General features: G+C 53.6%; 2 protein-coding genes across 3 annotated transcripts; both read left to right on the top strand.

The window, feature by feature from the left end:
* The first annotated feature begins 3,286 nt into the window (after positions 1–3,286).
* Positions 3,287–8,650, top strand: Pex16 (peroxisomal biogenesis factor 16). 2 transcript variants are annotated; one of them, XM_005064900.4, is made up of 11 exons: positions 3,299–3,592; positions 3,754–3,789; positions 4,542–4,618; positions 4,932–5,065; positions 5,190–5,290; positions 6,134–6,214; positions 6,335–6,487; positions 6,573–6,645; positions 6,772–6,891; positions 7,919–7,983; positions 8,479–8,650. In XM_005064900.4, exons 1-11 carry the CDS (start codon positions 3,481–3,483, stop codon positions 8,535–8,537), a joined length of 1,011 nt encoding a protein of 336 aa, XP_005064957.1. In that variant the 5' UTR covers positions 3,299–3,480; the 3' UTR covers positions 8,538–8,650. The 2 variants fall into 2 exon arrangements, with proteins under 2 accessions (XP_040601820.1, XP_005064957.1); XM_040745886.1 differs by lacking the exon at positions 4,932–5,065 and having other exon boundaries at positions 3,287–3,592; positions 4,432–4,618.
* A 497-nt stretch (positions 8,651–9,147) lies between these two features.
* Positions 9,148–11,230, top strand: CUNH11orf94 (chromosome unknown C11orf94 homolog). The gene is made up of 3 exons (XM_005064899.4): positions 9,148–10,702; positions 10,853–10,926; positions 11,075–11,230. Exons 1-3 carry the CDS (start codon positions 10,599–10,601, stop codon positions 11,194–11,196), a joined length of 300 nt encoding a protein of 99 aa, XP_005064956.1. The 5' UTR covers positions 9,148–10,598; the 3' UTR covers positions 11,197–11,230.
* The last annotated feature ends 60 nt before the right edge of the window (positions 11,231–11,290 follow it).

An 11,290-nucleotide genomic window follows, 5' to 3' on the forward strand; every position in this document is an offset into this window, starting at 1 on the left:
GGAGGTGACAATGTGAAGGAGCAGATAGGGTCACAGGCAGAGCCTAGACCAAGCTAAGTCTTCCATAAAGTGATGTGAGTTAGTGGAGATCCCACTGTGGTCACTCATCATGGTGATCCTGTTTCAGCTTCAGCACTGTAGGCAGGGAAATGAACAGAAGGACAGAAGTATCTGCTGGACCCTCAAGAAGCCCTTCTGGAATCTTCAGAGGAAAGGAAGATGTGAGTCTAGTCCTGGAGCTGAGACCCCATTCGAGCTAGCTCTGCCCTTACTTTGTGACCTTGGACCTATCCAGCACCCTCCCAAAGTCTCCGGTGTCCTCATCTGTGCCTGCCCAACTGGTCTTTCTTCCCCTGTGACTCGGGACAGATTGAAGGAGAGAGGATCTAGCCCAATTTATCCAGAGGCATTTGCAACTCAGCCTTGCCGCCAGGTCCAGGCAGGAATCCAGCAGGGAGGGGCTTTCTTCCAGCCTGCCAAAGCCTGCACACACCTCTGCTCTTTGTTTCCAAGCCTAAGCAGGCTTTGGATCTAGAGAGGAATTCAGGAAGCCCTGCTGCTGCCAGCCTGACTGGACCCAGTGTCCTAACTGCATAGAAGGGCCCGTCACTGTCTGGATGTGGAGGGGAGGTGGTACATCCCTCTGTCCTCCAGGCCTCTCCTTCCTCCCCAGAACAAAAAAAAAAAAAAAAAAAAAAACATCTGATGGAGTCTTGCACACATGTACTTGCCCTCATGTAGGTACACACAAGTACAAACACACACACCCTCAGTCCAGCTGCAGCAGAGGCCTGGAGGGATGGCCCAAAAGGCAGTAAAGTCATTGAATTCCTGAGCCTAGATCTTAGCCAAGCCTGCCTCATCACGCCATGGCTCATGCTGGCCTAGAGAATGCTGGCTGCCAAAGGCCTTTTGATCAGGGCCTTGCTGTGCTATCTGTGGACAAGAGTTCCCACCAATCTGATGAGGCTGATGTGGTAGTTACTTTTCTCATGACTGTGTAAGGGGTGTTTCATTTTGGTTCACAGTTTGAGAGTATAATCCACCATGGTGGGGCAGCTGTGGCTGCAGAAGTCTGAGGTAGCTTCTTGGTTTGCAGCTGCTTTCTCTTTTATTCAGCTCAGGACTCTAACCCATGGAATACCCACACCTAGGCTGAGTCTTCTCAGCTCCGTGTTTCTGGAGACTCACCCATGAACACACACAGAGGTATGTTTCTACAGTGGTTCTAAACCCCCACCAGGTTGACAATGAAGATTGAACAAATACAATTGCCAACAGGGTGAGGAGTATGTGGGGCACTCAGGACAGGGTGAGGGACAACTTCTATGGTCCCCAAACCACAGACTCTTCTGAGGTTCAGAGCACCTTTCCCTGAATCCTTGTTTGCAGGCATTGGCATGAGTGTGGTTGACAACAATAGGATCTCGGCTCCACACAGACAAAGAAAGGGAAGGAAGCGTGTTGTGGTTCCTGGTGAGTGTGGTATTTAAAATGCCCTGGTTCTGGCTCAGACAAATCAACATTCTAACCATGACTAGACATGGTAGGCAATTTAAAAAATAATTTGAATTTAACTTTTAAAACAAAGTCTTTAAAAAATTTAAAAACAAACAACAAAAGCAAAAAGCAGTCTTACTCTAGCTAAAGCTAACCTGGAACTCATTACATGGGCGAGGCTGGCTTTGCACTTGCAGTGATCCTCTTGAGCGTGCTTCACGAATGCTGGAATTACTTACAGGGATGTGCCACCATGCTCGGTTTTTTATTTTAGGTTTGATTTCATTTCATGCATATGAGGTTGACCTGCATGTCTTTCTGTATGTGCACATGTGTGCCTGCCTGGTGTCTGCAGAGATCATAAGAAGTCATCACATCCTCTAAAACTGGAATTATAGATGGTTGTGAGCCACTCATGTGGTTGCTGGGGACCAAACCTAGATCCTCGGCAAGAGCAACAAGTGCTCTTTTACTCCAGGCTATCTCTCTAGTATCACACCCAACTTTTTGTTTTGTTTTGTTTTGTTGTTTTTCAACACAGAGTTTCTCTGTATTGCTTTGGAGAATGTCCCGGAACTCGCTCTGTAGACCAAGCTGGCCTCGAACTCACAGAGGTCTGCCTGCCTCTGCCTCCCGAGTGTTGGGAGTGAAGGCGTGCACCACCAACGCCCAGCCACACCCAACTTTTTAAGATTCTTAAATGTGCATTTCTTAACCCCAAGCCATCTCTCTACCTCCTTTATGAACATTTTATTAGTGTTTATTGATTGTACAAAACAATTGCGCTTTGCCTGTCGTGATGATTAACGCCTTCAATTCCAGCACTTAGGAAGTAGAAGTAGAAAGATCTCTGAATTTGAGGCCAGCCATAGTGAGACTCTGTTTCAAAACAAACAAACCAAAACAATGGGCTTCCTGATGACATTTTCGTACATGCGTGTGATACACTGGACGGGCGTTATTAGGCATATCCTGTCCTTGTCTGAAGATAATATCTGGTAGAGTATTAAACAAACGTATTACAATTCAACAGATACCATAAATTCGCGGGCGGAGTCCGCAATGGCGCAGAGTTGCCACGCCCCTCTTCCCACAGCCAATCAGCTGCGCGGTTCCACGTCTATGGAGTTGTGACTTTAGCTGCTTTTTTGCTTCGTTCAGCAGTGGATCCCCAGCTTTTGGGTCTTAGCTGAGAGCCAGGAGGTACATCCAAGGGCCAGAAAATGCTGACATTCGTTCGGAGTACAAGGTCCAAGTCGGCCCCAAACAATTTTGTAAATGGGGTAACCTGAGGTGCAGATAAGAGAAACTTATGTGCAGGTTCATCCCTAAGTGGAGAGCAGAAGGGTAGGTAGGGTATTCGCCGAAGCAGTCATCCGGGTACGGATTTTGGGGGTCCACATGCCCTGAAGGATCTGGAACCGAAGCCACGGCACAAGATGTGCTAGCTAGGTTTGCCTCCGTTTCCCTGGTACTGGCTTTTGTGGGGAACTGGAAACTGGGGGTTACTAAGCCCATTTGCGAAACGTTCGAGGTTCCGAGCGCCTTAAATCCCAAACCCTGTGCTGTGCGGCTCTCCCGCTCGAGCCTCTCGGCGATCTGCTGGGAAAGCCTGAGACTTTGTGTTCCCTTCTCTAGAGTGAACTGATTAGCCTGCCGCTAAGTTGCAACTGCGCAGGCGCCAAGACAGCCAACCCAGATGGCTGAAGATCGGACGCCTGAGGTCCTAGGAGAGTCAGGGCGGAGAGTGGGGGAGCCAATGGTTGGAAGGAGGGAGGGAGCTCACGGTCTCTGGGAGGAGGTGCTAGAGATGGGGTGAAGGGACCTTGGGGGCTTGGAGCGTTTAGCGAGACCGGGGCTGCGGAAGTTGAGCAAGTGGGAGGCGGGCTTAGGGCCGGAAGCAGGAAGGAGGGCGCAGGACGCAGGGTGCCGCGCCAGCCGTGCTGTCGGCCAGTGAGGACTGTCGGTGGCCTGAGCAGGATGGAGAAGCTGCGGCTCTTGGGCCTCCGCTACCAGGAGTACGTGACTCGTCACCCAGCCGCCACGGCCCAGCTGGAGACAGCAGTGCGGGGCCTCAGTTACCTGCTGGCAGGTGCCACACTGACCTTTGACCCATTTCTTCGGGACCCTGACCCATGAGTCCTATGGCCCTCGCCCTGCAGACTCAGGGTAGTGGTCCCTGTGTTTGAGTTAGGGGGACCCAAGGCTGCAGTGGGAGAGGCTCACCAGCGCCGCTTGTACCTTCTTCCCCAGGTCGCTTCTCCGATTCTCACGAGCTGTCTGAGTTGGGTGAGTTGGGCTCTGGACTGCGGAGGGGGCTCTGGGGAGGCGGAAGGCTTCCAGAGGACATGATCACCCTGGCTCCGGGGCCTGGGCTGCCCTTTGGACCCATGTTCCACGACTCAGTCAGACAAGTTCAGCTGTCCACGGCCCAGGACCCTTGGTGTCCCCGAGTCGGGAGACTGTGAGGACCTGTGTGGCTGCCTGGTTTGGCTCAGGGTTAAGCAACTTGCCTGCCCTTGCTAGTTCATCAGTCCTATGAGTATGGGGAGGGCACCGTTGTCCTAACTGCAGGAATAAATGGTCAGCGAGGCTGAGGACCAGTCCTTGATGTCAGAACCTCAGGACCCATGCTACAAGTGCCTCGGCCGTGTTTACTTAGTCAGTGGGGCAAGTGGCGGTCATGAAAGGCAGCTGTGATGCCGACCTTCAGGGGGACAGTCTGCAGAGACGGCAGAGGGGAGGGGGTGGAGCCACACACACTTGGCTGTTGGGGGCATGACAGGCAGTTCTGAGTAGCTCAGTGGCCAGCACTGCTCAGCAGAGCAAGGGCTAGGCTGTCAGTGTCATCATTTGTTATTGGTTCAGATGTCATCTTCAGGAGAATGGGGCTCTCAGGAAGTGAGAGGAGGCGTGTTGGTTTCCACACAGTCTGTGGGCAGCTGAGCACAGCTTGTGACTGGTGTCGTGTAGAGCTTCGGGGGACGGAGGGTGGAGGCCACGTCAGAGCCAGCCTCACGAGCCCGTGCTCTGCTTCTCAGTGTACTCTGCCTCTAACCTGCTTGTGCTGCTCAATGACGGAATCCTTCGGAAGGAGCTTCGGAAAAAGTTGCCTGTGGTGAGAATTCTGCCGGGAGCCGAGCGTGGGGAGCTCAGGGACTTGGGAACAGAACAGCAATGACCAGCACATGTGGCACATGTTTCGGTCTCAGAGCATGAGACATGCCTTTAAGGGCCTCGGACCAATTATTAGTTGTCGTCGTGTCCTGTGCATGAAGTGGTAGGGAGACAGGAAGGCCAGCCAGCCTGTTAGCAGTGGTGTTGGTGTTTGAACTCAGGCTCGGAGAGGAGTCCCACCTGCAGAGAGGCCCTCTTTCTCTAGGACAGCACTTGGAGCTAGAGAAGCTCCCTGACCTCTGGGCTTCTTGCAGTCGCTGTCCCAGCAGAAGCTGCTGACATGGCTGAGCGTGCTGGAGTGTGTGGAGGTGTTCATGGAGATGGGGGCTGCCAAGGTGTGGGGTGAAGTAGGCCGTTGGCTCGTCATTGCTCTCATCCAGCTGGCCAAGTAGGTTGGGTTGCGGAGGGCAGGATGCAGGTGGGGGGCCCAGGCCAGCTCTGAGGGCTCAGCAGAGCAGCCTTGTTACCTGCTTTTTAACCGCCTTCCCTGACTCCCCTGCTTCCCAACTCAGGGCTGTCCTGCGCATGCTCCTGCTGATCTGGTTCAAGACTGGCATTCAGACCTCACCCCCCATTGTTCCACTGGACAGGGAGACCCAGGCACAGCCCTTGGGTAAGCTGCTTCTCGGCCCTGAAGTGGAATGGGACACGGGACTGATCTGTGGATTTGGAGAACATTTCCCATCAGCACAGCACCCATTATTCTATAAGAAGGACAAGATTTGGAAAAAATCAGAACTTAAACTTGGGAGGTTTTTGTTTTTTGTTGTTTTATTTCTATCCTGGAGATCAAATCCAGGGCCTTGTGCATGCTGGGTAAGTGCTCTACCACTGAGGTACACTCCCATCCCTGAACTTGGAACTTGTGGTGTCAGAGTCCTCCTTGTGTCTTGTGGGCTGCAGGAACTAGGGACAGAGACATCAGTATAAAGTAGGTGTCCTGCAAACATTGTCTCTGGGCCTGGTTCTGTATTATGAACCATAGCCTCAAGAGGCAGGGTACCTGGCTGCTTTGGCCCCTCCCTAAGCCTTGTCTCTTCCCTCATCTTGAGTGAGGACAATTATGTGCTTCCCACATGAATGTGCTAAGAGCAAAGGATTGAGAGAATATGGCTTCATGGTCCTCTAGTCCCAATAGTTGTGGTTGAACTGGGCCTTCCCTTTCTTCCTCCATTATCTTGGAAGCCTAGGTTCTTGTTTGGCTGTGACTATGGGTAATGATGGCCTTTCCCCAGGCCAGGGAAGGTTCCAGAATGCTTCCCTCTGTGAAAAGATTTCTTGTTGAACCACAACAAGAAATTGTGCACCCTGGGTGCAATTACCTTTGCTCAGCTGCGGCCTCAGGACAGGCTCTTGCGTTCTCCCAGTAGCTCCTCATGCATTCGCTGCACACATGTTCTCTGCAGGCTCTGATAGGAGTGTGTCCCTCATATTATGTCCTGTCTATACCTGCCAGATGGTGACCACAACCCAGGCAGCCAGGAGCCGTCATATGTGGGAAAGAGGTCAAACAGAGTGGTGCGAACCCTCCAGAACAGTAAGTGGAAGATAAAACTGCACTAGGCACCTAGGTGCTGAGTCAGTGTGAGCCTGAGGGTTTGGCTTCTGTCAGCACCCACTTCAGCCCCTGGCTCACTTGTTTGTCCTTATGTTCTAGGCCCATCCCTGCACTCACGGCACTGGGGAGCCCCCCAGCAACGGGACGCTCAGCAGAAACAGCAGCAGGAGGAGCTGAGCACACCACCAACACCTCTGGGTTTGCAGGAGACCATTGCAGAGTCTTTGCATATTGCCCGGCCCCTGCTGCACTGTATCCTTAGCTGTGCTGGAGGTGGGCTGGGGAGGAGCCGAGCTGGACCCTACACTAGAGACATCCTTGACAGCTTGACCGTCAGTGCTCAGTCTGGGCTTCTGGGGTCAACGGTCGTGGACACCCTGGCTGCTCTCTGGTGTGGTGGACGTGACGAGGTGCGCATGGGCGAAGGATTCCATTCCTCCCAGGGGCTTCCTGCCTGCCATTCGGCTATCCCGGTCTGTGGTTCTTTCTCTCCCAGGGACACAGATCATCCTTGTTCCTATGTCCCTTCCCCACAGTCTGAGTCTCCTGAGTGACAGAAAGAGTCTGACCCGAAGGGAGCGGCTAGAGCTGAGGCGCCGCACAATCCTGCTGCTGTACTACCTGCTGCGCTCACCATTCTATGACCGCTTCTCTGAGTAAGGACATCCTCGCATCAAAAGGGTTGTCCATGCTGCATGGGGAGGGTTGGGTCAGCGGAGTACTTCTGGTTCTGGAGCTGTGTGAACTTGTGTGCTTGTTGGCAAGAGAGACCATTGAGGGTAGGGTAAGAGCTCTGCAAGGCCACAGTGGATGCATCTAGCTCTAGCTCTTTTCACCACAGGGTATCTGCACTTCAGAGGCTTGGGCAACGCAGCAGAGGCCCATCCCACACTCATTACCTATGAGGGATCAGAGTCCCTGCCAGGGTACCTCTGATCTGTGGTGGAGTGTCTGAGCAGGAGCTGGGCTCTAAGACCTCGGGGGTCAATTCCTCACCTATAAAGTGGGGATGGTGATGTCACCCATCTGGTAGGCTGCTATAGGGGTCATTAACTGAATGTGTTTGGCAGTGCTTGGCATGTAATGAACATGTGATGTTTGTTTTTTGGTTTTTGTTTTAATATTAGCGCTGCTATCAAACCTAAGGCCTCAAACATGCTAAGCAAGTGTTCTACCCCTGAACCATACTTCGGTCTCATACATGTTCTTTTATTGTTCCCAACATCATTATGGCCCACCCCAAGTTCGCCTGTGGAAAGTCCCGTATGTTAAACAAGCCTCTCTTTGATCCAGAGGACAGCTTTCTTAGCACTGCCCTGCCCCAGGCCAGCTGCTCTGAGCACTGGCTTGTGAGATCTCTGTGAGGTCAGCCAGCTCTTCTATCAGACACCTCCAGGGAACAGGCCTTGCTGAAAGTGACTTTCAGGAAGCAGTTGCTGAATGCCAATGGTTGGAAGGTAGAAAAGCGGGGAGGGGAGTGTGGTAAGCTGTGACCCTGTGCAGCTGTGGGTGAGCTGTGACCCTGTGCAGCTATAGACTGGTGCAGGCCAGTGGTCTGGCCTTGTCTTAGGCTCTGTCCTAGCCCCTTGTTTTCTGAAATGCTTGGTGCTAGGTCAAGGCCTTTAGCTCCTGATATGCAGGGACCCATCCCCACCCCCACCACACTTTCTCTTCCCTGTTCAGGGCCAAGATCCTCTTCCTGCTCCAGCTCCTTGCAGACCATATCCCTGGCGCTGGCCTAGTGGCAAGTAAGTGTGGTGGGCAGCGTGGTTGTGTAATGTCGCTGGGCACAAATGGCCCCGTCTTACTGTTTGCTCTCCTTATGGTTTGATCATTGGGCAATCAAGAGTGACCCCTAACAGAATTGGGAAGTGACAGCTCCAGGGCCTAAGTTGTCAACCCATGGAGGTCGGGAGGTGGCTGGAAGTGTCTGTGTGTAGGATAATTAGGCGGTTTTAGGTTGGCAAGCCCTCCTACCTCTGTGGCCTGAATAATAGGAGCAGTCTCATCTGGTAAGCAAGGAAGGACCTTGGGCCTGTCTGGGTACCTGACTGTAAAGGCCGGTCATGCTACTTGGCTCCCCCGATCCTGGGGGTCCTTGTCTGTAAATTGCATCTCCAGCATAGCTGCAGAGGCAGGAGACACAGCAGGTGAGCCACTGTATGGTGGCGGTGTCAGAAAAGGGCGTGGGGCAGTGCCAGAGGCCTGGCTCGGCCCTGACTCCTCCTTCCCTCTCATTGCAGGGCCGCTCATGGACTACCTGCCCTCCTGGCAGAAAGTATATTTCTACAGTTGGGGTTGACAGACATGCAGGAGTGGGTTATGTGGTGTGCTCTGTTGCTCTGGGTGGGGCTTGCCTCGGCCCTCCAGTCCCCCAGGCCCCTCTTCTCTAATAAAACTGACTGGTAGTATCCAGCACGTGGCTCTGTGTCTGCCAGCCAGCACCTCCTCTGGAAGTTCTGTTTCTTCAGGTCCAGGGGGCACCTTCATCTCGGCACAGCTGACTGACTCATCCTCCTTCAGCATGGGTCACCGTTGACCTCAACTGTGCAACTAGATACTTTCTCACTGCTCCATGATGAAGACAGGCGGAACTAAGCCATGGATGACCATGGTCCACTATGCTTTCCCGCCAGGGCCTCTATTTCCCCTTCTCCCTACAGGGCTAAACAGCAGGCCCAGCCATGCCCCAAGAGATGCTCTTCTCCACGGCAGAAGTCAGGTCTGCAAGGGCTGGGACAGGATAGAGTGTAAACCTGGGGCTATAAGAAAGTGGGCAGTGTACATGTGTGTGCTCGCGCATGGGTGTGTGTGTGTGCATGTGTGCGCGTGCGTGTGTGCGTACACGTGTGTGCATGTGTGTGAGTGCGTGAGTGTGTGCACGTGCGCGCACGCGCCCGCACAGGCTGCAGTTCCCCCTCTATGACAGTCTCCCAGCAGACTGACTCTGGCTCAGGCGGATTAGATTGCTGGAGCCCTGTAGTCACTGTGGAGAAGACAGAAGAGGCCTGGCAGGGCTGTGTGGGCCTGAACTTGACTGTCCTGGGTGTGTGTCCTCCCCTCTCTTCCTTTGCCCTTCCCTCTCTGTCTTCTAGACAAGTCTCACTGACCTCAGACTCATGGCAGTCTCTCAGTGTGGGCTATAGGGGTAAGCTGTCACACCTAACTTGTTCCTGCACTATTCTCAGGAGTGGTGCCCTTGACTTTGGAGAGCGCTGTCTGCATCTGTCCTTCAGGCCTCGCCTCCTCCAACACTCTATTGTAGCCCCAGCTCAACCTGACATGCTGCCCTGTGATTCTGAGCAGGGGCAGTGGAAAGGGCAGCCTGTCAGTTTGTTGGTTCTGCTCAGCCTCACAAGCATCCTGAGTGCTCACACTGTAGCAGGCTTTGGTGCCATGCAACACATGGTTCCCTGCCTTGCAGTTCCTGACTCCTGGGTGTGTACTATGCTGGGATCTTGAAGATAGAGGTGGTGTTGTCACACAGTGATAAGCACTTTCTGCAGTGGTGGCAAAGGAGAGCAAAGCCTTCCAGTGCAGTGAAACTCAAAACTGTAGCAGTTTTGTCATTTTGGAGCTGGATAGAGACTAACCTCCAAGCCATACTCCTCACCCATGGTATTAGTTTCCTGACAGCAGCCAGGGCAGGGAAGGCTGTGTGCAGAGAGCACTGTGTGCGGAGAGCACTGTGTGCGGAGAGCACTGTGTGCAGAGAGCACTGTGTGCAGAAAGCACTGTGCAGCGTCTTCGTGGATGGAGCACAACCCTGAAGAACAGTGCTGTGAGGGTTAAGGAGTCGATGGCGTGAGGCCAGGGAAAGGTCTGGTGGTGCACCACACACTTGTGGGCAGCGATGAGAGTGGGTGACACCAGCTGTGACATGGGAGAGGCCCAAGGCCGTGGGGTAGGGGCTGAGGACCACAGCAGACCACGGGGACTGTGGGTAGGGAGGAATAATGTGGTGTCCAGCAGTCAAGAGTGACAGATAGATGGGGCTTTGGAGTGGATAGCATGTGGAACTCCAGGTCACTAGAATTGAGGAAGGGAAGTATCCTGGACGGGACACAATACCAGTTGTGTGGGACAAGAATCTCCTCCAGGGCTGGTGGTGGGGCACACACCTTTGACCCCACACTTGGGAGGCAGGTGGATCTTTGAGTTCAAGGCCAACCTGGTGTACAAAGTGAGTCCCAGGACTACCAAGGCTATAAAGTCTACTCCAGGATGCAGAGGGAGGCAGTGCTGGTGCTGATGCTGAGCCCTGGAACTAACGCCCTTTGTGAGGTGGCCCTGAGAATTGGCACAAGGTTCTGTCCTGCTGGGGGAGGGGCAGGCAGAAACCACAGTAGGGACTGTGTAGGAAATGGTTCTCGCCATGCTGGGGGCTCTGTACCCCAGGGCTGGGCTCAGTCTCTTCCTTTTTTACCTCATCCTGGCAGGCGCACTCCTTCGACCTCAGCCCCAGAGGTAAGGCCAGACCCTCAGGGCCTAGAAGACTCTGGAAGAGGCTGACCATTATCCTGGGAAGGGTTAGTTTATCAAGTCTTCACCCTGGGCTATCCCTCAAAGGAGAGTGGCCTTCGGGGTCAGGGCTCAGCCCAGCAACATTTCCCATAGGTCTCAGCGATCTGTTCCTGAGGAATTTTCGGCCCCACTGGAACTCTCACAGCCGCTCTCAGGCCTGGTGGATGGTAGTGTTTCCCTCCCCTCCCCCGCCCTCCACAGCAGGTGCCCCTAGAGGTCCCCTAGGGCCAAGCCCTGTGTCTCCTACTCCCAGACTGCCTCTTCAGAGTTGGCTGCAACCCGGTTCCCTCCACCCTTATCCTCTTCTCTCTTTAGACTATGGGGTCAGACCCAAGCACCCGTGGCCACGAGGGCCCCGACCCCTTCTCTCTCAGGCCCAGCAGCGCAAGCGGGACGGGCCCAACATGGCTGACTATTACTATGATGTGAATGTGTGATGGGAACCTGCATAAAGCTATTCTGGGCAGCAAATGCTTAGTTCTCTAGCCTGTGTGTTAAAAAGAAAAAGGCAGCCCAGCAGGGGTCCAAGTA

This window comes from Mesocricetus auratus, unplaced genomic scaffold (assembly GCF_017639785.1).
Source record: "Mesocricetus auratus isolate SY011 unplaced genomic scaffold, BCM_Maur_2.0 Super-Scaffold_100004, whole genome shotgun sequence".
Lineage (NCBI taxonomy): Eukaryota > Metazoa > Chordata > Mammalia > Rodentia > Cricetidae > Mesocricetus > Mesocricetus auratus.

Excerpts from the sequence above, each read along its gene's own strand:
- Pex16 (XM_005064900.4), top strand. The coding sequence starts at position 3,481 with ATGGAGAAGCTGCGGCTCTTGGGCCTCCGCTACCAGGAGTACGTGACT. Across the intron at positions 5,066-5,189 it reads GCTCTCATCCAGCTGGCCAA|GGCTGTCCTGCGCATGCTCC; the intron begins GTAGGTTGGGTT and ends TTCCCAACTCAG. Across the intron at positions 6,215-6,334 it reads GGTGCGAACCCTCCAGAACA|GCCCATCCCTGCACTCACGG; the intron begins GTAAGTGGAAGA and ends CTTATGTTCTAG.
- CUNH11orf94 (XM_005064899.4), top strand. The coding sequence starts at position 10,599 with ATGGTTCTCGCCATGCTGGGGGCTCTGTACCCCAGGGCTGGGCTCAGT. Across the intron at positions 10,703-10,852 it reads CTTCGACCTCAGCCCCAGAG|GTCTCAGCGATCTGTTCCTG; the intron begins GTAAGGCCAGAC and ends CATTTCCCATAG. Across the intron at positions 10,927-11,074 it reads GCTCTCAGGCCTGGTGGATG|ACTATGGGGTCAGACCCAAG; the intron begins GTAGTGTTTCCC and ends TTCTCTCTTTAG.